The sequence below is a fragment of the Syngnathus scovelli genome, chromosome 12 (genome assembly GCF_024217435.2).
Source record: "Syngnathus scovelli strain Florida chromosome 12, RoL_Ssco_1.2, whole genome shotgun sequence".
Lineage (NCBI taxonomy): Eukaryota > Metazoa > Chordata > Actinopteri > Syngnathiformes > Syngnathidae > Syngnathus > Syngnathus scovelli.
In genome coordinates, this window is record NC_090858.1 from 12008253 (window position 1) to 12032500 (window position 24248).

Genomic DNA, 24248 nt, shown 5'->3' on the forward strand with positions numbered 1-24248 from the left:
TTAAATGTCTTTCATAATTACAAATATTTTAGAATCTTTGGAGACTTTAGTTGAATTTGTGTGCAAATTACACAAACCTACTGTAAAAACATACCAAACCAGGAAGAGAATTAATGTTTTTGTGAACAATTGTAGCTATAGTAATACATTTGCAGATTCAGTTTGTTTGTTTATCACAGAACGGCAATATTTTACATTTCACCTCAGTTCTCCCTTTTTTTTAAATCAAACGAGCCCTTGTGTTGTTTTCCCACTCACTTCACGTGACTGTCGTGTTGTAGTTTCCTATTTGTCCTGCTGAGGGCAGTAGTTCTCAAATTAAGCGTCATAGTATATTTCTCTTTCCAAGTCGAAGAATCAGCGTCGCACGTTTCCTGTTTGTAGCGACGAGCGCTCTTTCGACTTGCAGCCCATCGTACGGACTGTGTGCTTTTATTTTCTGATAGTTTTGCTTCCTTACTTGTTTTGTTCTTTGGAAGAAGGAAAGAAAACAACAAAGTCGCCAAGATGCCGCGAATCATGATCAAAGGAGGCGTTTGGCGCAATACGGAGGTAGGCATTGACACAGCTAGCGGGTTGGCTTCTTGCTAACCCCGCTAGCATGTAGAGATCAGAGCAGCTTCACATAACTACCAGCTAGATATAAAGTTAAGCAGACCTTATAAGACCTAGATACCTTATAAGACGCTATTTGTATTTAGTTCGCCCTGTCTATCACAGGGTGCTTAATAGTCATTTTTGGATACTCTTGCTAACTCGGAATCCATTCTTGCTACAAATGTCAACCATTCTGCTAATCTGCCAATTTTAGGATGAAATCCTCAAGGCAGCGGTGATGAAATATGGGAAAAATCAGTGGTCCCGTATTGCCTCATTGCTCCATCGAAAGTCGGCCAAGCAGTGCAAAGCCCGATGGTGAGTTTGTCCTTCCCGGTACTTTTAAATGTGATATTCAAGATTTTTTGGGGCTGAAACTGAGGCAGAGGTAGGGCCAACCAACCGACCTATGACTTGCATGTGGGTCGCTAACATATCCCCCACTTAATTGGTGTGTCCTCAGGTACGAGTGGCTTGACCCCAGCATCAAGAAAACTGAGTGGTCCCGAGAGGAGGAGGAGAAGCTTCTCCATCTGGCCAAGCTGATGCCTACTCAGTGGCGAACCATCGCGCCCATCATAGGACGCACGGCTGCTCAGTGTCTCGAGCACTACGAATACCTGCTGTATGCTGGCTAGCACGCAGTCGTCACATGACGCCATCGGGCCTCACAACCACCCGTGTGACTCTAAATGTATGTGTGATTTTTAGCGACAAGGCAGCGCAGCGAGACAACGAGGAGGAAGTGGGAGAGGACCCCAGAAAGTTGAAGCCGGGAGAGATAGACCCCAACCCCGAGACTAAACCGGCCAGGCCCGACCCCGTGGACATGGACGAAGGTAAACCAACACGGCCAGCAACCATTTTGTCACTGTTTAGATCCTGTTTCATCCGTGTGATAGGATGGACGCTTTATGGCTTCTGTTACACTTACAGAAGAGAGAAATAAGCTAAAGTATCAAATTCAAGACATGCTAAAAACTTGTTTTGAAACCCTATGCAAATAAACATAGTTAAGGCAGGCAAGGCAAGGCAGATTTATTTATATAGCGCATTTCACACACAAGGCAACTCAATGTGCTTTACATAAGAAGAATTAAAAAACAAAACATAGAGCATAAAAAAGGGGAAGAAAATACAGAATATAATGCTTACAAAATCAAGAAAAAAATATATATATACACACACACACACACATGCGTATATATAAATAAAATTAAAAAGAGAGGATTTTAATTTAAGAATACGCTGCGGTAAACAGTAATGATTTTAGCCCTGATTTAAAGGAGCTAACAGTTTGAGCAGACCTCAGATCTATGGGAAGTTTGTTCCACAAGTGAGGAGCATAATAACTGAATGCTGCTTCTCCTTGCTTGGTTCTTGTTCTTGGGACATGCAACAAGCCAGTTCCAGATGACCTGAGAGGTCTGGATGCTTCATAAGGAACAAGTAGATCAAGCATGTATTTTGGTCCGAGACCATTCAGCGTTTTGTTGACCAGCAGCAAGATTTTAAAATCTATCCTTTGACTCACAGGAAGCCAGTGTAGCGATCTAATGACTGGTGTAATATGATCCACTTTCCTGGTGTTTGTGAGGACTCTGGCAGCAGCATTCTGGATCAGCTGAAGCTGCCTGATGGATTTTTTGTTAAGGCCTGTAAAGATGCCATTACAATAATCTAACCTACTAAAAATGAATGTATGAATAAGTTTTTCCATATCTTGTTGAGACAGAAACCCCTTAATTCTAGTTATGTTTTTCAGGTGGTAATAAGCAGATTTAGTGATGAACTTAAGATGGCTGTTGAAGTTCAGGTCTGAGTCAATAATTACTTTTTAATAATTTAATAATTACAGAGATTTCTGGCTTGATTTGTAGCTGTCAATGACATAGAATGAAGGTGAGCGCTGATCTTTTCCTTTTCATTTTTAGGTCCAAAAATTATTACCTCTGTCTTTTCTGCATTTAGCTGGAGGAAATTCTGGCACATCCACTTATTGATTTGATGAATACAATTTCTCAGTGCGAGTAGGGGACTGTGGTCGTGTGATGACATTGAGATATAAAGTTGTGTGTCATTGGCACAAGTGTGATATGAGATATTGAGATGTTCCATAATCTGAGCTAGGGGTAGCATATAGATGTTAAAAAGTAGTGGTCTCAGAATGGACCCTTGGGGAACCCCACATGTGATCTTAGTTCTCTCAGACTCATGGTTTCCCATTGACACAAAAAAGTCTCTATCTTGTAAGTAAGATTTGAACCATTGTAGCACAGTGCCGGTAAGTCCCACCCACTTTTCCAATCTGCTGAATAGTATGTTATGATCAACTGTATCAAAAGCAGCACTGAGATCCAGTAATACCAGGACAGGATTTGCCTGCATCATTATTTAGATGAATGTGATTTAAGACTTTTAAAAGTACAGTCTCAGTGCTGTGGTGTGGCCAAAATCCAGATTGAAATGTATCAAAAAGATTGTTTTGCATCATAAAAGCATGGATTTGCTGGAAAACAACCTTTTCAATGATTTTCCCCAGGAATGGTAGATTTGATATTGGCCTATAGTTACTAATTGTTGTGGCATCCAGATTTGGTTTTATTACTGCAGTTTTCAAAGCCTGGGGAGCCTGGCCTGCTTGAAGAGAACTATTTATTATCTGCAGTACATCTGGAGCTATGCAGCTAAAAAGAGTTTTAAAAAAGTTAGAAGGCAGAGTATCAAGGCTGCATGTTGTAGGCTTTAATTTTGAAACCGTTTTTAATAGAGTTGTATAATCTATGAGGCTAAAATGTCCTAGATTGACTATAGGACAGGAAGGCGCAAGTGTTATCATTCTGGAGCTGCACACTGCTTGTCTTACCGGTAATATTTTGTCTGTGAAAAAGGCTGCAAAGTCATTGCATGCCTTGTAAGACAGCAGTTCAGGAGGGACAGACGCTGTACCCTTAGTCAGCCTGTCCACAACAGAAAAAAGTGTGCAGGCATTATTGCTGTTTCTATTGATAATCTCAGAAAAATATGATTGCCTTTCATTCTTCACTTCCTGGTTATACCTGTGAAGACTCTCTTTGTAGATATTGTAATAAACCTGGAGTTTGTCTTTTCGCCACCTGTGTTCTGCTTGTCTACATACGCTTTTCTGAGCTTTAACCAGTGTGGCGTTTCTCCAGGGTGACGTTTTCCTACTTAACAGAACTTTGGTCTTAATTGGGGCGATAGAATCAATAACAGTCTTAACATTGGAACTAAAACTGTCGACAAGGTCATCAACTAGAGCCGAGGGAAGGGTCGGTGATGGTATAAAACCCTGGGTGAATAATGCACAGGTGTCATCATTTATATGACGCTTTCTGATTACCTCTGCTTCCCCTTTCATAGGGTTAGCAAGGGTGGTCATTTTAAACAAGACACAGTAGTGATCAGAAAGAGCAACATCATTTACCACAACCTCAGAGATGTTAAGACCTTTGGAAATAATTAGATCCAATATGTGACCTCTGTTATGTGTTGGATCTGTGACATGCTGGGAAAGCCCAAAATTATCCAGAATATTTAAAAGTTCTTTAGCAAACCCATCTTTAAAATTATCAACATGAATGTTAAAATCACCCACTAAAACAACACAGTCAAAATCCATGCACACAATAGACAGCATTTTGGTAAACTCATCAAAAAACCTTGAATCATATTTGGGCGGTCTGTAGATGGTCACTAAGACTGCTCGACAGGGGGCTTTCAACTGAATGGCAACATATTAACCAAAACTAACAGAACCAAAAAAATGAAACTATTTGTAAAGTAAAAGTTCTTCCTTTTCATCTTCTTCAGCTAATATCATAGATGAGCTTTGGGGTCCATTTAATTTATTTCGCTATTTGCCTTCTTGGCTTGAAACATAACCCTGCCCTAAAACCTTATTTGAAACATTAACCATTGCTTGAAGCCCCACTTTGAAACCATAACATCAGATTGCATTCTATTTATGCACAAATTAAAAGACATGTTATACGCATAAACACAATTTTGTGTGTCCATGCATCCATATTTTGCTACCCGCATATCTGCCAGGAATTGACTAGATCTGAGAAAATCAGTCTTGGCATTTCCTGAGTGCTGTTGTGTTCATTTGTCACAAATCAACAACATCAAAATGTTTTCAGATGAACTTGAGATGCTGTCTGAGGCCCGAGCTCGACTGGCCAACACGCAGGGCAAGAAGGCCAAGAGGAAGGCCAGAGAGAAGCAGTTGGAGGAAGCCAGGTCACATTTTCATCTTACTTTTTGGTTGATCTTTTTGTTGGACCTGTGGATATTCACCACGCAGGTTCCACCTTTCTCGTTTTGCAGACGTTTGGCGGCACTGCAGAAGCGGCGAGAGTTGAGAGCGGCGGGCATCCACGTCGGCAAGAGGAGGAAGAAGAAGCGAGGAGTGGACTACAATGCTGAAATCCCCTTTGAAAAGAAACCTGCCGCTGTAACTCAGAACTTCCTTGAATTCTTATGACAGTGAACTCTTCGTGATTTGCGGAGGTCGGGGACAAGCCCTGACGTGAATTGCAAAAACTGGCAAAGACTGTCACGGAATCTCTAACTAGCTCATAGTGGCTTCAATGTGTAGTTGAAGCTTGAGCCTTTCACACATCGGGGGGTTCACTGTACCACATTCTGTGCATCAAAAAACGCAGAACCTTTGAGCGGCCATTTTGTGTTCTTTCAGGGCTTCTACGACACAAGCATGGAGATTTACGACCCCCTGGCGCCCAACTTCAAGCGTCTCCGCCAGCAGCACTTGGACGGCGAGCTGCGCAAGTCAGTCGCGCATTAGTGCTGGTTAGCACGTGTTAGCATGCACATACACCACACCTTTGTGTTTTCTCGCCAGCGAGCGCGAGGACCGGGACCGGAAAAAGGACAAGCAGAAGATCAAGAAGAAGAAGGAGAGCGACCTGCCCTCGGCCATCTTGCAGACCAGCGGCGTGGCCGAGTTTACCAAGAAGCGCTCCAAATTGGTCCTGCCTGCGCCACAAGTAAGCACCTGAGGCTAACACCTTCATTTGAGGCCAATTCAGTGGCCGACGATGATCAGTGACCGTGTCGTTTTCTCCCTTTGTAGATCAGCGACGCCGAGCTGGAGGAGGTGGTGAAGATGGGCGTGGCCAGCGAGGTTGCCCGCCAGGCAGCTGAGGAGAGCGAGAGCGCCAACGGCGCTTCTTCAGCACTGCTCTCCGAGTACAGCGTCACCAACAACATGAGCGCCGGATTGCGCACGCCTGCCGCTCAGGATCGGATCATGCAGGTCATTCTACTTCAGAATTGTAAAATACGACTCCGCCTTCAAACCCTCATTTGAAACCCGACCCCTGGCTTGCAACCCAGATTTAAAACCTCAGCACTTGTTTGATCCCCTAACTTGATACCCTTATCCTGCTTTCAAACCCTGCTTTGAAAAGCTAAGTTAGCCTTGAAACCGTAAATTGAAACCACAACCCTGGTTTGAAAAGCAAGCCTGGGCTTGTAACTCTAAGCCAGCCTTGGATCCATAACCCTTGTTTGAAACCTCTGCCTAGACTCAACACCCTAATTTAAATGCCTAATGCTGTCTCAATACCCTATTTTGGAAACCTAACCCAAGCTTTAAAAACCTTATTTGACATCTTAATGCTGGATTAGAACCCAAAACAAGATTCGAAACCCAGTCATAATCCGAACTAACCAAAGTGACTGATTGGGACAAGAGGAAAAAAAAATGGAGGGCATGTGTCAAGATTTGCTCTGTCTTTTTGTTGTTGCAGGAAGCTCAGAATTTGATGGCGCTGACCAACATTGACACGCCACTGAAGGGTGGCCTGAACACGCCGTTGCATGAGAGCGACTTCAGCGGCGTGACACCCCAGCGGCAGCAGGTGCAGACCCCCAACACCGTGCTCAGCACCCCCTTCAGGTAACCGCCGGCAAGCACGCCTCCACCCTCCATCTGTGGACATGCGCGTCAAGGACAATGTTGAGCGACCTTGTGGTCTGCAGAACTCCTGGGCATGGCCAAGGGCCAGAGAGCATGACCCCGCAAGCGAGCGAGGCGTTGACCCCACGCGGGCCGGTTACACCTGGTCTGACCCCCTTGCGTACGCCCCTGAGGGACAAGTTGAACATCAACAGCGAGGAGCAGCTGGCTGACCCGTCCTACGCTAAACATGTGGTCAGGAAAACGGGGAGGGGTTCCCCTATTTTTGCATTAATTTTTTCACAAAGATATGTTGAGCAATTTCTAACTTAAGGTCCAAGTGACTTTTTACCTTCCTCGGCAGCAACGAGAGAGTCTGCAGCAGCTGAGGCAGGGCCTGATGTCACTTCCTGTGCCCAAAAACGACTTTGAGATTGTCCTGCCTGAAAACGCAGAGAAAGAATTGGAAGAGACCGAGATGGAGGGTGGCTACGTGGAGGACGCTGCTGACGTCGAGGCGCGCAAGCAGGTTCAACAGGAGCGCGCACACACACACACTGCTGGTGGAATTACCTAACTTTTACACGTCGCACGTGCCTTAATTTGACATTTCAGTTGCATCAAAATTCATATCCTAGACAAAATTGTTCATGTTGGGTTTATGCTGCTCGCTACACAAATGTTAGCATGTGTTTGTGCTATTCAGGCCCATCGCGATGCGGAGAGGGAGAAGGAGCTCAAGCTGCGCCACACTGCTGTTCAGAGGAACCTGCCCAGACCCACTGATGTAATGAGCACGCGCACAGGCACAAGCGTAAGCACACATGTCAAGCAATTGAACACGTTTGGTTGCACGATCAGGTGAACGAGTCAGTACTGCGTCCCGCCTCCATGGAGCTGAACGACCTGCAGGTGGCCGAGGAGCTGATCAAACAGGAGATGATCACCATGATGCATTATGACTGTCTTCACCATCCCGCGGGCGGCGGACAGCTGCAGCGTGCAAAGGCCCGAGGGCCGACGGCCACCTCCAACAACGCTCTGCACATCGCCTACCTGGATGCGCATGCGTACAGCACCGTTAGCACCGAGGACATGGACAAGGTCTCACCTCTCGTTCCAGTACTGTTACCGCACGGAAGAAATGAAGGGCTGGCCTGTGTTTGTCAAGCCTTAGGTCTTCATTGAAATGAAGCAATCAACAACAGTCTTCTATTTTCTATTAATATATGATTATAAAGTAAAATAAATAAAGTAGGCGGCTCGGTGGGGCACTGGGTAGCACGTCCGCCTCACAGTTAGGAGGGTGCGGGTTCGATTCCACCTCCGGCCCTCCCTGTGTGGAGTTTGCATGTTCTCCCCGAGCCCGCGTGGGTTTTCTCCGGGCACTCCGGTTTCCTCCCACATCCCAAAAACATGCTTGGTAGGCTGATTGAGCACTCCAAATTGTCCCTAGGTGTGAGTGCGAGTGCGAATGGTTGTTTGTCTCTGTGTGCCGGTTGGCTGGCAACCGGTTCAGGGTGTCCCCTGCCTACTGCCAGATGATGGCTGGGATAGGCTCCAGCACACCCGCGACCCCCGTGGGGACTAAGCGGTACAGAAAATGGATGGATGGATTATAAAGTTTAAGCTCAATAAATGGTGCTCCAAATTAAATATATATGAAAAAGCGCAGACATTAGTTTTAAAGCGAACAATTTGAAAATAAAGCTAAACAAAAGCACAAGATATCTTTAAAAATAGATAAAAAAATAATCTAAATATACAACCGTAAAAAAAAAAAAAAAAACACTAATCAATTTTGTGTGCATGTTTTGGCTGGTCAGGCCAAAGCGGTCCTGGCGGCTGAGATGGAGGTGGTGAAGGCGGGCATGGGCCACGGAGACCTCAGCATGGAAGCCTACTCCCAAGTGTGGGAGGAATGCTACAGCCAGGTCACCTTCTGCATTCGCATTCTTATTCATATATTAGTATTTCCATCACAAGTTTTCATAACACCGTGCCTGTGTGCGCAGGTGTTGTACCTGCCAGGACAAAACAGATACACCCGAGCCAATCTGGCAACCAAGAAGGAAAGGCTGGAGAGCGTGGAAAAGAAACTCGAAGTAAGTCACACATAATGAGAGAGAAGAAAAGCAAGTCTAAATTTTTTTTAAAACAATGTTTTGTGGGGTAAGCTTGCCTTTCAAGGGAAGTCATTTTACTGGAAATCTATATGAAGAAGAAAAAAAAAGTTAAAATTTTTTAGGCTTTTTCTCCTAAGATGCTTTTTCTGTTTTTTGTTGCTAATAGTGTTTTTATATTGCTTTCCGTGCAGGTGAACCGCGGTCACATGACTGCAGAAGCCCGCAAGGCAGCCAAACTGGAGAAGAAGCTCAAGATCCTCCTGGGGGGCTTCCAGTCCCGAGCTCTCGGCCTCCTCAAGCAGCACAACGAACTCTGGGAGCAGGTCAGCCTCCAAACATCCCTCTGCGACGTCCTTCACACACCAAAATACACTCCAAATCCCAATTCAGTCATTTGGAGATTCTCTTGTAGCCTTAACACTTTCAACCAGTTAGCCCAATGTTGTTTTTAACTGCTGAATTACGTTGACCTAATCAACAACACTTAGTGGATCTTATGTGATACATTTGGAACAAATGCCTGATTCTCGACACAAAGCACATATCCCAAATGCATCTACACTCGCTGAACTGTTTTTCTTTTTTTTGGCACCAGGTGGAGCAAGCAGCTGTGGAGCTGGAGACCTTCAGTCAGCTGAAGAAACAAGAAGACACGGCCATTCCCAAAAGACTGGAGGTTCGTCCCTCTCTTTTTCCCTCATATACACACACACACTAAATGTTTGGAAAAAAATAGACCTTTATTATCATTTACATTTTTCGTGTGCACCCATATAGATGTTGCGCGAGGACGTTGAGCGTCAGATGGAACGAGAGCGGGAACTCCAGCAGCGCTATGGAGAACTTGTGACGATGCGCGAGGGCCTGGTCAACGGCGCTCAGAAATTCTGAGCCACGGTGAACTGTTCCTTTTTTAAAGTGTACGCCACCGGTCTCAGACTCCTGTTCTCGAGGGCCGGATCTTGCTCGTTTTAGATCTATCCCTCTTCTAACACATTCTTGATCGTTTGAATCAGGTGTGCTGGAGAAGGAAAACGTCAAACGTGTAGGATACTGGCCAGTAAATTGAGCAAGCGAGCGTGTCCCATGCACCTTTTGTGTTCTACGTTTGTCTTGGCAAAAATTAAAGTTTATTTCCACAATGCCAAATTGTGTGCACTGGATGATGTTTTCTTAACATAAAAAAAAGGGGAGGGGGCAATGGTTTTCCATGTGTGGTGGTCAGCAGGCCAGGTAAGGCATCCCACTCCTCCTGTAGGGGCTCTGCAGAAACGCAACGGTTTCAACACGCATGAACACAGACATAGCGACGTGTGTGCCTTCTTACAGTGTGTCGGTAATTGTATCTTCTTACGGCCTCTCGGATGTGACAAGGCTGGATGGCGCCGCTGGGAGGTTCCGCTGTGGCAAGGCAGCTCTGAAGCAAGAGTTTCAAGTGCATTCAGTATCTTTTGAGGGGTTCTTCTAAGCCATAGTTTTTTGAGTGGGATTCTACAAAAATCTAGAGGACTTGGGGTATTTCATTTTTCTTTAAAAGGCTAGATTATGAAAATATAAGTTTGCTTGTGGGGCAAAAAAACATTTGTCTGGAAAAATATACATTTTCATATGCTATGCAATAGTAGAAATTTTCATGTATTTCTCTTGGTTGTGGCCTTAGTTGAACACAGCGTTTTGACCTTTTTACGTTTCCTCTGCCGAGCTCTGCCGTCGAGGCTTCCGTTGCCTTGGAGGAGAGGCTTGGATGAGTGGGAGGGGCCAGGAGTGGAGGGAGGTGTGGCCTCAGGGGACTCTGATTCTTTCTTGACCTGCCGGGCAACACGTCAAATTTAATTTAGACCAACAAATGAAAGACTAGAAGAGTAAACAAGACTCATACTGTGTGTACCTCAGCCTGCGTGTTGTAGTGTATGTGGCTGGCCGAGATGACATGAGCGACGGCGTTGGTCTTTGCCACCATCTCCTGCTTCACCAGCAGAGACAAGTCTACAATCTGCAACCATGAATTGAAAGGACTCAACCAAAAGGCAGATCTCTGGATGAATGAACCGCTTACCTGTGCGACAGTCTCGTAGGCCAGGTAGGACAGTATCTCCATGGCAACGCTGTTGGGTTTCAGATCCAGGCTGCTGCAGTCCAGCCAGTCGCGAAACTTGGACGCTTTCTTGGCTGATGGATGTAAAATGGGGTACGTAATGTTACCAGAATTAAATTGTAATTTAAACTCAGAATATTAGAAGAAATCTTGAAAGAATCAGAATGATTGAGAATTGATTAAGAAATGTGTGTATCAATGTGTACAGCTATTTTGACAGTTACCAAAGCTGAGCTGTCGACTTTCACAGAATTCGGCATACTGTGTCTGGTCCATCATTTTGCTGTGACGCTCCAGACGCTAGAATCTCATAATAATCACCATTAGAGCCTTTAATCCTAAAAGGTGAGGTTAATGGTACGTCACCACGGCAACCACCTCCAGCCTCTCTTGCTTGACCGGGTCCATCTCCTGCCGCTCAGCCAGCGACAGGAGCTCACCCGTGTGGTCCAACCACAGCAGGTAATCCTGAGCCAAACGCTGGCGACGCTGGTTGCTCCCGCCGACTGTGGCCAACAATCCTGCGCCTGTGCCCCAATTTGGTGTTATTGTTTGGGGTTTGTGATTTGGTGGAAAAAGACGCAAAAGGCCCACCTTGTTCTTGCTGCCCATCATCGTCGTCCAGGCCCTTGAGGAGCTTTGACTTGTAATCGCGGAACTGGAGATACTTCAGCAACCTTGTAACCTTCCTCTGCACAAGCGCGCACACACAAAAAGAAACATTTTCTTTAACCAAGGAAAAGGTCACATTTTCCAAAGAAACATTTTGATTTTTCAAGAGTTTCACTCAATTTGTGCATGTTTACTGTGCTGACCTTGTCTCTGCGCATTAGGAAGAGGATGTCCTCCACGGCGATGACCCTCGAACCACGAAGGGTGGCGCCCTCGCTGGCCTGATGAAGCTGGTCACCACATTATACTTATACATTATACACGGACATTCTCAAGCAATTGTTATCGTAAATATCTTTTGCCATGTACAAATGCCGTATTTGAAAATTGCTCAATCAAAAGGCCAGCCTTGTCTTGCAGTATCACTTGCTCGGTGAGTTAAGCATGTCTGAACGCTTCATTTTAAGTTTGCCTTTCTTTTCTCACTTTCTTTTTGAAAGAAAACTTTAGGAGGAAATGCAAAACGTTTTCACTAAACACCATCATTGTGTGTAAAACAGTGTGTTACCATGGCGATAAGCTGTGTATGCACAATATCCTCCACCAGGGCTGCTGTCTCGTACAGCGGCCTGCGCGTGTCTCCCAGGGCAAACCTAACACACACACAGACACAAACACTCACAGGTGAATCACACACATTTGGGCAAACGCACAGGTGAGTCACACACATTTGGGTAAACCTCCCATTTGCATGTAGAGAAAGAAGTTCCAGGACAACCCACAAAGTTGAAAACCACATCCTCGACATCCATTCTCATCTTTCCCCAGCCCGCCACCCCTGTGCCGTGATTGGTCGTCGGCAGCTGTCGCTCACATGACCGAGAGGGGTTGAACTTTGAGGTTGAGAGGTTCACCCTGAGGCTTGGGGTTCGGTTTTGAGGCTGACTGGCTTGCAGGCGTCTCCGACCGCCAACGACACCACCAGGTGAGTAATACACAAACGCCAGCTGGGCATGATAACCATGAGATTTTAAAATGTATATCTAAAATTATCCTCTCAAATGCATGTTAGTTTCTTCTTTGGGGGTAAAAAATTAAAGTCATAAATTGTCATTTTGCTGCTCGCTTAGTCTTTCAAGAGATGGCAGTGAGGAGTCACGAACAGAAGGGAGCACATCCTCTTACACCTTTACAGTTGCTTTTTTTATTGAACGTGCCAAATCTACATTACACACACTGAATGGATATATACACTGCTAATGTATGATATTTACATCAGATTTAACTGTTCCAGTTTAGCTGTACAACCTGATTCCCATGTGCAGTTATCCAATTGCAAATGTGTTATTTTGAGTACCAAGGCGCAAATCACATTTGAGAGCGAGAAATAATGAAGCATTCGGTGAAAATTTGTCATTGGAACGGGTATGATGCCTTTCAATTGTATTGTGACCATGTGCTTTGTGGCATGTGTTCATAAACAGGCTGACATGGCGTCAAATAGTCTCTTCAATGCCAGCGGCCACACACTCAATACAAGTGAGTCTCTGTGTTTGTGTGAGTGGGAAAGAACGAGAGAAAGTGTGTGTGTGCGTGAGTGTGTGTGTTTGTGTGTGTGTGAGAGAGAGAGTTACATACATCATGCCCTGTATCTCAGGTATAAAACTGGTCCTGGTTGCAGCAGGACGTTCTCGGGAGCCGCTGATGGCCGAACCAGCCATGTGACCTCTCTGGACCAGTCACAAACTCTGATGCTAAACAAAAACATCAAGACACTTTTACTCGATAACAATAACACATTGACTCCACAGTTTTAAAAGATTTAAACGTGTAGTGTAATTTCCAACATCTTTTCCAATCTTCTTCTCCACAGTTGGAAAAGATGATTGGAAATCACTTTTATGTTGTTGTTTTTTTTGTATGGTATTATGGTTATTTGGTGGTTTGATGTTGTTTTCATAAACGCATCGATCACACTTAGGGTTAGGCCGAGCCAAACGCTAAAAAGAACGCCACAATACAATTAAAGTATTGCGGCAATACACGCACACTGGCAGGTGCTTTAACCGCACTGCTTCCCCTCCGGTAGTCAAATCTGAATAATAAAAACGACACCGTTGCGCCATATTCAAACAGTGCGGTTTAGGGGGCATCAATGCTCCACGAATACAAAACAGGCAGACAAAGACATGACGGCAGAGGGATAAAGTAAGGCTATATAGAGCAAGACATGAGGAAAAACTCACCAAAAATTCTCCAGCAATTCTTCGTCGTTGTTTGTGCAGTGTGTTTTAGTTTCAGTGGAATCCCGGCGCGTTTTGATGACGCAAATAGGAGGGCCGGAAAATAGCGTGAACGGCACTACATGTAGTTTTCGCTGAACTCTGTTAATTTTTTTAGAATAAAAAAAGTGAAAATTCAAATAAATATTTTTATTTAATAGTTTTATTTTATATATCTATGAATGTTTTGTCCTTTTGTAAAGACTAAAGCAAGTCTTATTTATGGCAGTTTGGGGCAGGTTTTTTTTTTGTCTTTTGTTTTTTTAAAGCAAGCTCTTATTCCTTCAAAAATAAGAAGATATTGAAAATATATTGAAGAAATGGTTGAAATAAATGGCCATTGTATGCCTCGTTTTTGTAAAAATGTCAACGGAAAGATAATGGCCATATTACTGAAGTTTGGGAGCAAGCTTTTTATTTCACAACATATGTACAGTACCGTAAGAAAACCCATACATTTTGTGTCAATTAGATGCTGTGTCGAAGAATCGACCTGCTCCATCGCCATCCAACCTCGACCTGGACGAAGCCAAAACGTGTGACCTCCACGAGCGTGGCTCAGCGCTCACCAGAGGCCTAGTGGCCACTGACAGCCCCAACTTCCTGTGCAGCAGCCTGCCTTATCACTGGAGGTGCAACAAGACCTTGCCTCGACCCTTCACTGTGAGCACTTGCCTGCATTTAAATTACACCTATTAAGAAACAATGGCTTTTGAATGTGTTGTATCTATACAAATACGCACTTGAGTGCCTGCCCATCCATTAAGTGGGAAATTAAACAACCAAGTCATTATTTTATGAATTTCTGTGAAATGTGAAAAGTGTGAGCTCTTCTATATTCCCTCATTTGGCACGTAACATGTACATCGTATAAGAATCACACAAAGCATTATTATGTCACCATCAAAATTTAAGCAGATTATTAATATTGATAACTGATAACGTCCATGTGCCATTTTCCTCTATTGTTCAGGTCGTTTCGTTGGGCAATGACGTGCCGGACGGCGCACTGGTCATGCTGATGGCGGGAAACGATGACAACAGCAGCGCCGAGTTACGCAACGCCACGGCCACCATGAGGCAGGCTCACGCCCACTTCAACGACCTGCGCTTCATTGGTCGCAGCGGCAGAGGTAGAATCCGTTCATTCTCAACATGGCTTCTCAACTGTTCAGAGTCACGGGAGTTCTGGAGCTTATGTCAGCTGACATCAAGCATATTACACACTGAACCAGTCGTAGTCACATTTAATGATAACTGATGTTTCTCTCTCTCTCTCTCTCTCTCTCTCTCTCTCTCTCTCTCTCTCTCTCTCTCTCTCTCTCCAGGCAAGAGCTTCACCTTGTCCATCAATGTGCTGACCGCACCCCCTCAGGTGGCCACGCTGCACAGGGCCATCAAGGTGACGGTGGACGGCCCGCGTATGCCCAGACGTCAGTGCATGCCCCCCATACTGAAAACACAACCAATCACGGAATAATTATAATGTTTATTTTCATTTTCTAGTTGATTGGTATTGAGGCCATTGCTTTTATCTCCCAGGACAGCATCAGAAAGAAGTGGAGTCAGCACTTTTCAGATCATCCAGCTGTGGCTTGTCATCTTCTGGTAAAAAAAGTACTTTTGAATTTTTGTGACGCTCTCCATCATTGCCATTTTGTAAGCATGTGTTTTGTATCTTGTTTAATAATGCTTCATGTGTTTGCTGGATTTGTTCTCTTATCTTTTGGTGTGTGGTATCAGCTGAACACTTGTGTCTTTGAGACCATGTTTGTCCAAGTGGATTTGCGGTTTTCCAACTCCCTAAGTGGATTGAGTACCAAGGCCGTCATATTTATTCATGTTTTTATTGACATAAAACCTAGAGAGTCCAAAGGAAGTTGCCGTACTTCCCATTTTCTAGTCTCCAGATTAGGTTGAGTGTGCTTAATGGGTAACCGTAGTCCTCCTCTCCAGATTGCAGAACTTGGTCCTCCTCCTCCCTATGGTCCAGCGAGCCATCCCTTTTGGGTCAGATGGCCGCCTTGAAATCTTCCTTTCCTCCGCCTGTCACAATGCGCTGCCAGCAACAGCGCCAGTGCCAGCACCAGCGTCAGTGCCATCCCGTCCTGTCCTACTCCGCCCAGCCCCCCGTCTATGCCTCCTACCTTAACTCAACGTCCCCCCCTCCGCTCAGCCACGGCGGCCCTTATTACTACGGGCCCAACCAAGCCATCCAGACGGGGGATGATGGAGGCACAGCGACAGCGGTGGCATTGAGCGCTTACATTGAGGGGGCGTGTTTGACCCTCAGGGGAGAGGAATCTGTGTGGAGGCCTTATTGAGACGATGGAGAGGGCGAGCCACCATTGATTCCTGAATCTTTACATTGTCAACACCCTCAGTAGACTGGACAGAATCAACTAATCTCTCACATGTATTGTACTATTCAAAAATGATAGGAGATAGTTTAAGGGCTGCATTTATGTGATTCTTATTATGAATAAATTTGCAGCAAATTTTCCCAACAGGGTGTTGCGTTAGTCTTGAGTGGAAAATAATATTAACCCATTTTGGAGCATAACATGAAATGTGGAAAAAGCCAAGCACTCTGGATACCTTCCAGATGCGCCCTATGTGCCAAAATGGCAGCAGCGAGGTTTGGACGTACGTTATCCGCTAATCTGATCGTTTGACCCCTTGTATTTTTGTCAATATTTTCTTTTATGGAGCCAAGCATTCAAACACAAGTCGCAAATAAAAATACAATTGAGCTTCTGTCATTGGGCAAGAAACACTCCCAGTCATGTTCCCAAATGTAGAGTCACATGGCAAAACCGCTGCGTGAATCAATTCAACGCGGACGTAGTTTAGCAATCCACGCTTGCAGCCTGCAGGAAGGCGGCCTGCTTTCAGTGCTGTCACAAGTTCTGCGCAGGATTAAAAAAAGACATGTTGAAGTTATTCATCTTGATTCTTGTGCGAGATTGTGAATATTGTTTTGGCGCAACAGTCACGGAGTCACCAGCTGTGGTCATTATTTCTCAATCCAAGCGGAGAAACAATAAAAACCCAAGAAGGAGGCGTGGTATCGTTCCAGATGGAAATGTTCTAACTGTGACGTAATTTAGGAAAAAATGTTATTGAAACTTTTTCACACGCTTACAAAGTCATCAATTTGTCTAAATAACATCCATCCATCCATCCATTTTCTGAACCGCTTAGTACCCACGGGGTTCGCGGGCGTGCTGGAGCCTATCCCAGCTGTCATCGGGCAGTAGGCGGGGGACACCCTGAACTGGTTGCCAGCCAATTGCAGGGCACACAACCATCCGCACCCGCACTCACACCTCAAGGCAATTTGGAGTCTTCAATTGGCCTACCAAGCATGTTTTTGGAATGTGGGAGGAAACCGGAGTGCCCGGAGAAAACCCACGCGGGCCCGGGGAGAACATGCAAACTCCACACAGGGAGGGCCAGAGGTGAAATCGAACCCGCACCCTCCTAACTTTGAGGCGGACGTGCTACCCAGTGCACCACCGAGCCGCCTGTCTAAATAACAATAAAATACAATACCTGGTTTGGGTACTAGCCCATCCCTAGTTGAAACCTTAACTCATACAGGCTTAGAAGTCTAATTTAACAACCTAATCTTGCCTTAGAAATCTGAATCCGCGTTTAAAACCTTTACTTCATACTTCTTCTCATGGGGCGGTTATTTTGCCTTCTTGCACTGCCCCCTGCTGTTGACTGCAAATGACGTCACAGTGACTAAAGTCTCATCTTGTGAATGACACGTGACCAAGACCGGTAAAGAGGTGAACCGCGATTTGGTCGTTTCGGGCCGCCACTGTGATGTCATTTTCGGCGTACAGCAAGTGAAGGCAAAATGGCAAAATGGCCGCCCCTTAAGATGAATTGTGTTGACGGCGTTCTTGCTCAGGGAAAAGCTTTTCTCTCGCAAATCAATTCCCTTGACCTTAGCACAATAGCTTGGAGATAGCCAATCGCAATGACCTTCAGGTAGCGCCCGCGCAATAGAAAAACGCCACCCGTTTCCTTTCAGAGTTCCCAATTACTCACTCGTACACACCCAAGTGACACACACACACACACACACACACACACACACACACACACACACACACACACACACACACACACACACACACACACACACACACACACACACACACACACAAATTCAACGTTTTGGGAACCGGCGGCCAGATGACAAAAGTGACAAGGAGGGAATGCTGGGCCAGGACTCAAAGCCATTGTGTCCTCAGACAATATAGGACTTCCTCTCCATGCCAGGCGATGCACACTCACAAACACACATACACAAGCACACACACACATACACACATACACACACACACACACACACATATATATGCATAGACAAACTGTTACACACACACGACACACTCGAGCAGTCTGACATTTATATGCACACACAAATGCGCATGCATGCACACACACACACACACACACACGCACACACACAAACACACGCACACACACACACACAGTCTTACAAATGTATACCAACACACTCGCTATCAAACACACATGCACATAGAGTACATGAGCTTTGTGAATAGTAGCAGCAGCATGGCACCAGGACAACTTCCTTTGGAGACACGGCCCAGGGCTACCAAAGGAGGGAAAGACCCAGAGAGAGAGAGAGAGAGAGAGAGAGAGAGAGAGCGAGAGAGAGAACTAGATAAGTGCCCCCCCACACACATACACTATTGCACACGCAAAGTGTGCTCTCATCTGTGGACAACTCACTTGGGATTGCAAATGATCTGTTGAATTTATCTCTTGGCGATTTTTTTTTTTTGGGCAAAAGTAATCCAGAATTCCCTTGGAATCTGCGAGGTGTGCCCACTTTTCATTGCAAACGATCTGTTGAATTTATCTCTTGGCGACTTTTTTTTTTTTTTGCCAAAAGTAATCCAGAATTCTCTTGGAATCTGCGAGGTGTGCCCACTTTTCACAGGTGTAGCCACACTCGAATCCTCCTTCCTACCTTGCTCAAGGGCGCCTTGATGGACCAGCTCCAACCTGCTGCTAGTTGACCTAGGTGCGACTTTGCAAACTTGAAGCCCACAAGTATCCTCACATCTTCATCGTCATCCTCGTTGGTGTGTATCGGCAACACACGCATACACATTCACACACACACACACACACACACAAATGTACAGCCTTTTTCTGGGATTCTCCAACACAGAAAACTGAAAAAAAAAAAAAAACATGAAAACAAGCAATAAAACGCTTGCTTCAATCATGATTGCACATGTACACACCTCAACTTGTTCTTTTGTGTACTCAGGACATTGTACTATGAATAGATGAATCTGAAGTTGTGCTTTATAACCTTTCTATTTTTTATTATACAGAGTTTGATGCTATATACATAAAATGCACATCAATCAGTGCTTTGCGAGCACAAATTCTCTCTCTCTCTCTCTTACACACACACACACACACACACACACGCGCGCGCGCGCACACACGCACGCACGCACACACACACACACACACACACGCGCGCACAAACACGCACACAGTAGTGATAACTTTAAAATGTAGGATTAAAGAAGCATTTTGCTCTGGTAGCTAGCAGTGGCTTGGCAATTTCGTTTCAAGTGGTTTGAGTTTCTTTATTTATCCCTTAATGCTTAAATTGCCTCAATGAAGCTTTGTTTTAGTTCAGAAAAAAAAGACACCCTGAGGTGCAAGAAGACTGTGTGTGTGAGTGCGTGACTGTGTGTGTGCCTGTGTGTGTGTGCATGTGCCTGTGTGTGTGTGTGTGCCTGTGTGTGTGTGTGTGTGTGTGTGTGTGTGTGTGTGTGTGTGTGTGTGTGTGCGTGTGTGTGTGTGTGTGTGTTATTGTAGCAGGATGCAGAACAATGCGGTGCGCAGGAGACACACACACACACACACACAAATGAGGTCAAGCAATCGTCTATACAAGGAAGTAATATTGTTATTAAGTATCTCAAGAGCAGTTCTGAAAGACATGAAAACACGCAAACACATGCACACACACACAAACACACACACACAATCCATTATGTGCATATTCAGCAATCAAAAAAGAACAAGAGTTGTGTGATTGAACAATAACGTTTCCATCGGGGAGCGGAATTCCAGTAGCTTGTGTTCGTACCCAAACAGCAGCAAAAGGACTAGCGTGTTTGTGTGTGTGTGTGTGTGGTGGGGGGAGTTGTTTTGGATGTTTGCCTTCCCAAGAGAGCGACGGGCAAGTGTGGGAACTGAAAGCGAACCTCTAGTAAGATGAGGGCTAAAGATGAAATGTATGTTCTTTAAAAGGGCCCGACTGTGGGGTTCTTGATCTGATGAGAACAGCCAAATGATCCCAACTTTTCCATAAATTCAGATGAAAAGATTATTTTCATATCAAAAAGCTGATTAGCACTACTCATTAGCGCGTTAACGTCACAGAGCAATCCGGTATGTTCAGCTTATCGGAAGGGAACCCTGCCCATATCCGTTTACCTTGCGGTGTTGCTTGAAAATGGTTCAGACTCTTGGCCCAGCCCAACTACGCAATCATTGGTGGAGAACCTCGCCGTAGGGACGATGATGTAGATTAGATGGAGACGCAACTATTTGTGTACAAGCCGAAGCTTAACAAATGAACAAGGACACCGCCGCCAAAATGCTGTTCCAGAATCAAACCTTGCTCACAAGTCACATTCTTAGCCACTCATCAAAACACACCTTGTCTCATTCATCTGGCTTTTCAGTACTTTTTGCCAGTACATCCGCCAGTCAAGGTTGCAAACTGATTTTGTAATGCTTTGTACTTCAAGGCAAGAAGGTGAATTTGAGTGGTCACCAACGAGCAAATATCAATGGCAGACTGGAGTCTTCTGGGAAACTTCCTCGAGGAAGTACAGGAACACTCTACCTCCATTGGCAAGGTACACACATTATTATTATTATTATTATTATAAATATCTTTTCCTCACTGAAATGCATGTAAAAGCTGCTCAATCCCCTCTGGCTTGCTCAGCAATAAATCAATCAAATAGAAGGTCGAGAATGTTCTCGCTATTGGGGCCAATATCATGAAACCAAAAAACAATGTTCCGAAAGTCGTTAAGACAAGCCAATGAAATGGAGATTTGGGTTTGCAGGTGTGGTTGACCATCCTGTTCATTTTCCGCATCCTGGTGCTCGGGACGGCAGCGGAGTCATCTTGGGGCGACGAGCAGGAGGACTTCAACTGCGATACAGAGCAGCCCGGCTGCGAGAACGTTTGCTATGACAAAGCCTTCCCCATCGCGCACATTCGATACTGGGTGCGCTGAGCAGAAATTTGCCTTGCTTGCATTTACACACATTGCAATCCCATGTTTCGTCATGCTATATTTTTTTTGTAGGCAAAAAGTCAGAGCACAGTGGCATGTTTTTCTGTATTGTAATTTTGTCCACCTGTTGGAATAGAAAATTCAGATAAGCATTATGTCAAACTGCGACGTCAAGGCACACAGTCTAAACGTAATAGGCTAGTTGTGCCATTACACCTCTTTTCTCTTAAAATTGTGCACATCCATCCCAGCCACCACGCGACTCCGCGTGACGTCAGTAGCAAGTTAGACTTTTCTTGTATTGCCAGGTGCTGCAGATTGTGTTCGTGTCCACGCCCAGTCTAGTCTACATGGGCCACGCCATGCACACGGTGCGGCGGGAGGAGAAGCGGCGCAGCCAAGAAGAGGACGAGGGCGACGAGGAGGATGACGACGACGACCCAGGAGGGGGTGACGACGACGAGGAACAAGGCGGCAAAGACGGCAAAGAACCAGGGAAGCGCAAGAAAGTGGGGCCTGCGGCGGGCAGAGTGCGTCTGAAGGGGGCGTTGCTGCAGACCTACGTGCTGAGTATCCTCATCAGGAGCTTCATGGAGGTAAACGCCGACTCCATTGGACATTGACGCATGCAATTATGAGCTGTTTAAGCTTTAAATTTAATTGTTATTACTTTTTAGTTATATAAATTAAATTGCTCTTTTTTTCTCTTAACACATTTGCCGCATTTGCCCAAAACGACAGTTTGTCTGCTTGGAATGGAACGATTTTGCAGTAATTTAGTTTTTTTGTGTGTGTCAGAGAAGATGGTAGGTTACCACTGTATTTGACTCGATTCAAAAAGAAAAGTAGCCTATTGTAAGTGATGTGTTGTTCCATGCAGGTGGTGTTTCTGTGCCTGCAATACTTCCTGTACGGAATATTCCTCAACCCTCTCTATGTGTGCAAGGTAAAAAGAGAAACAATATATTAAAGGTCTTTTACCAGCCATTAAGTGTGTGTGTGTGTGTGTGTGTGTGTGTGTGTGTGTGTGTGTGTGTGTGTGTGCGTGTGTCTGTGTGTGCGTGTGTGTGTGTGTGTGTGTGTGTGCGTGTGTGTGCGTGTGTGTGCATGCGTGTGCGTGTGTGTGTGTGTCTGGGCGCGTGTGGTTAGGCTTGGCCATGTCCACACCTGGTCAACTGTTACGTGTCGCGGCCCACGGAGAAGAATGTCTTTATCGTGTTCATGTTGGCCGTGTCAGGCGTGTCGCTGGTGCTCAGCGTGCTGGAGCTTCATCACCTGGCCTGGAGGCACTGCTGCAGGTCTTGATTTTTGTTAAGATGAGTTCTTTCTCAAATTATTATTATTAATTTTACTCTTAAAAGTAAGGGCAGAGTCAGAATCAGCACCAAAAAAAGAATTGATAAAGGTTTACCTACATGTCTAAATAAAAAAAAGATTTACTAAAAATTTGTTGACCTGCGTCATTCCTGCCTCGGGTAATGTTAGGTAAATGTTTTGGTTTTTGGGTGTTTTCATAATTATAACGCACAAAACTCTAACTCAAAACGTCATCTTTGTCTTTGCAGAAGGTTGTTGGCCTCCAAGAAGTCGGCGACTACCACAGAGTCAACTCAATCCAAACAAGTTACCCTGAATCCGCCGCCACCGCCACCATCCACCCCGCCTCCCGAATTCAGCCAGTGCGTAATCAGCTCTTCGCACTTCCTGGCGCTGCCCTTCCCCAACCACCGGCTAGCCCACCAGCAGAACTCGGTCAACATGGTGACCGAGCAGCATAAAATGGCGGCAGGAGTGCACGGCGATGAGAGCCTGCTGCAAATGAGCTGCTACCCGGACGGCTGGCGCGGCACCGCTGATGTGGCCGCTTGCTACGACGCCGCCGGTTGCCTGCGCATCCAAAACATGGGCAGCGTCAAGCGTCCGCTGCTGTGTGCTGCCGACGTGGTCCCAAAAGACAAACGGCGACTCAGCAAAAGCAGCGGCACGAGCGGGCGAACGCGAGCCGACGACCTCACCATCTGACAGTGGGGGCCATTCAGCTCCTGGCTTGAACTTGTGATGCGCGGACTCAACACTGCGGTCTTCATCTAGAAGCCTCCAAGGAGCATTCCGCTCTTTAGACCTGAGCCACTGGTCATAAAAATGGAAACAGAATTGTGGGAATCAGGCTAAACAGTTATTTTTGAACTCTTCAAAGACAAACAAGATGGGCTGTATGTGGGTCACCAACAGATAAGGCCATGCATTTGGTACCACCACTTTGACATCGCAATAACAGAAACCAAGGCACAAAATAACTTAGGATATTATTTTTTCACTTTTTTTTTTTTCAGATCGATACCAGTACAACTATGTATTCCCTGTTTCAGTATTCAATGATACCCCCTACTGATACCTCTAAAGTACTTGGGTAACTAATTTTATGCAATACCCCCACACCAAAAAAATCAAACTTCATTATACAGATGATTTTGCTAAATGACAATAACAACTTTGTTCTTGTAGTATTATGACTTTTTTCACAGAATCAACAGTTCCTCTGCTGATCACAGCCAGTGATAATATTTGCTCTGTTTGGCCTTGAACATACGATTAGCGATTAATACACAGTTGTCTATGAAATCCATGTGGAACTGCAAAACATAAACAAGGCAGGCATGAGTGCCTACAAACAATCTTCTTTCTTTTGACTGAATGTAGGATGGACTACAGTGGCCTACTATGCACCTGCTGCTGGACAATAAGTTGTGTGCAAAAACAACAACAACCCTTTGACAAGAAGACATAAGCAGGATGTTGAACGTGAAGCACAGGCACAACTCTGCCTAAAATCTTAAGATATTTTCTCAAGAATTGATGGAAGATGTCAAATTTGGTTGAGTTCTGAAGTTTTCCAATTTTGACTTTTTTACAGATAAGTTTTGTAGACACCTGTGCTTTTAGATGTGCATTAGCAACAATGGACTACAATAAGTATTCAAAACACATAGTTATCACACATTTTTGATTGCGGCTTTTTCTGAAATAAAAATGCAATACTCATTTTCAAAAATATTTTTGGTGGATTATTTTTCATGATCAAAAATACTATTTAGAGTAGAATTTATTCTTGTACTAATATTATGACATTTCTTTCTGTAAAAATTCGACTTTAAAGTTAAAAGTCCCAATGATCATCGTCACACACACATCTGGGTGTGGTGAAATTTGTCCTCTGCATTTAACCCATCCCCATGTGATTTTGATCCATCCCCTGGG

General features: G+C 45.0%; 4 protein-coding genes across 6 annotated transcripts; 3 read left to right on the forward strand and 1 right to left on the reverse strand.

The window, feature by feature from the left end:
• The first annotated feature begins 342 nt into the window (after positions 1-342).
• Positions 343-9819, forward strand: cdc5l (CDC5 cell division cycle 5-like (S. pombe)). The gene is made up of 19 exons (XM_049735144.2): positions 343-552; positions 812-915; positions 1061-1222; positions 1309-1436; positions 4764-4863; positions 4951-5077; positions 5321-5412; positions 5486-5630; positions 5717-5899; positions 6396-6544; positions 6628-6799; positions 6909-7073; positions 7251-7331; positions 7406-7648; positions 8371-8478; positions 8560-8649; positions 8862-8993; positions 9266-9346; positions 9448-9819. The coding sequence occupies exons 1-19, from the start codon at positions 508-510 to the stop codon at positions 9559-9561; spliced, it is 2421 nt and encodes an 806-aa protein (XP_049591101.1). The 5' UTR covers positions 343-507; the 3' UTR covers positions 9562-9819.
• On the reverse strand, positions 9392-13763 carry supt3h (SPT3 homolog, SAGA and STAGA complex component). Of its 2 annotated transcripts, none has more exons than XM_049735195.1 (12): positions 13624-13763; positions 13016-13131; positions 11946-12030; positions 11581-11667; positions 11360-11456; positions 11144-11292; positions 10990-11065; positions 10727-10839; positions 10559-10663; positions 10350-10478; positions 9998-10087; positions 9392-9933 (listed from the first exon to the last, which is right to left on the reverse strand). In XM_049735195.1, the coding sequence occupies exons 2-12, from the start codon at positions 13096-13098 to the stop codon at positions 9892-9894; spliced, it is 1056 nt and encodes a 351-aa protein (XP_049591152.1). In that variant the 5' UTR covers positions 13099-13131; positions 13624-13763; the 3' UTR covers positions 9392-9891. The 2 variants fall into 2 exon arrangements, with proteins under 2 accessions (XP_049591152.1, XP_049591153.1); XM_049735196.1 differs by having other exon boundaries at positions 13016-13107; positions 13624-13709.
• On the forward strand, positions 12024-16638 carry runx2a (RUNX family transcription factor 2a). 2 transcript variants are annotated; one of them, XM_049735202.1, is made up of 7 exons: positions 12024-12362; positions 12862-12916; positions 14132-14322; positions 14633-14792; positions 14988-15092; positions 15202-15267; positions 15616-16638. In XM_049735202.1, exons 2-7 carry the CDS (start codon positions 12868-12870, stop codon positions 15981-15983), a joined length of 939 nt encoding a protein of 312 aa, XP_049591159.1. In that variant the 5' UTR covers positions 12024-12362; positions 12862-12867; the 3' UTR covers positions 15984-16638. The 2 variants fall into 2 exon arrangements, with proteins under 2 accessions (XP_049591159.1, XP_049591158.1); XM_049735201.1 differs by lacking the exon at positions 12024-12362 and having other exon boundaries at positions 12745-12916.
• A 1706-nt stretch (positions 16639-18344) lies between these two features.
• LOC125978117 (gap junction alpha-5 protein) lies at positions 18345-24044 on the forward strand. Its single transcript, XM_049735184.2, has 7 exons — positions 18345-18791; positions 20490-20600; positions 20817-20981; positions 21299-21586; positions 21871-21936; positions 22140-22288; positions 22556-24044. The coding sequence occupies exons 2-7, from the start codon at positions 20532-20534 to the stop codon at positions 23010-23012; spliced, it is 1194 nt and encodes a 397-aa protein (XP_049591141.1). The 5' UTR covers positions 18345-18791; positions 20490-20531; the 3' UTR covers positions 23013-24044.
• The last annotated feature ends 204 nt before the right edge of the window (positions 24045-24248 follow it).

Bases quoted from the DNA above. Each gene is read 5' to 3' on its own strand.
- cdc5l (XM_049735144.2), top strand. From the start codon at position 508: ATGCCGCGAATCATGATCAAAGGAGGCGTTTGGCGCAATACGGAG. The intron at 553-811 runs GTAGGCATTGAC...TGCCAATTTTAG, and splicing joins GCGTTTGGCGCAATACGGAG to GATGAAATCCTCAAGGCAGC. The intron at 5,631-5,716 runs GTAAGCACCTGA...CTCCCTTTGTAG, and splicing joins TGGTCCTGCCTGCGCCACAA to ATCAGCGACGCCGAGCTGGA.
- runx2a (XM_049735201.1), top strand. From the start codon at position 12,805: ATGATGCCTTTCAATTGTATTGTGACCATGTGCTTTGTGGCATGTGTT. The intron at 14,323-14,632 runs GTGAGCACTTGC...TCTATTGTTCAG, and splicing joins CCTTGCCTCGACCCTTCACT to GTCGTTTCGTTGGGCAATGA. The intron at 14,793-14,987 runs GTAGAATCCGTT...CTCTCTCTCCAG, and splicing joins CATTGGTCGCAGCGGCAGAG to GCAAGAGCTTCACCTTGTCC.
- LOC125978117 (XM_049735184.2), top strand. From the start codon at position 20,532: ATGGCAGACTGGAGTCTTCTGGGAAACTTCCTCGAGGAAGTACAGGAA. The intron at 21,587-21,870 runs GTAAACGCCGAC...TGTTCCATGCAG, and splicing joins TCATCAGGAGCTTCATGGAG to GTGGTGTTTCTGTGCCTGCA. The intron at 21,937-22,139 runs GTAAAAAGAGAA...GCGTGTGGTTAG, and splicing joins ACCCTCTCTATGTGTGCAAG to GCTTGGCCATGTCCACACCT.
- supt3h (XM_049735195.1), bottom strand. From the start codon at position 13,098: ATGGCTGGTTCGGCCATCAGCGGCTCCCGAGAACGTCCTGCTGCAACC. The intron at 11,293-11,359 runs GTGGGCCTTTTG...ATTGGGGCACAG, and splicing joins TGATGGGCAGCAAGAACAAG to GCGCAGGATTGTTGGCCACA. The intron at 9,934-9,997 runs GTAAGAAGGCAC...GCGTTTCTGCAG, and splicing joins GATACAATTACCGACACACT to AGCCCCTACAGGAGGAGTGG.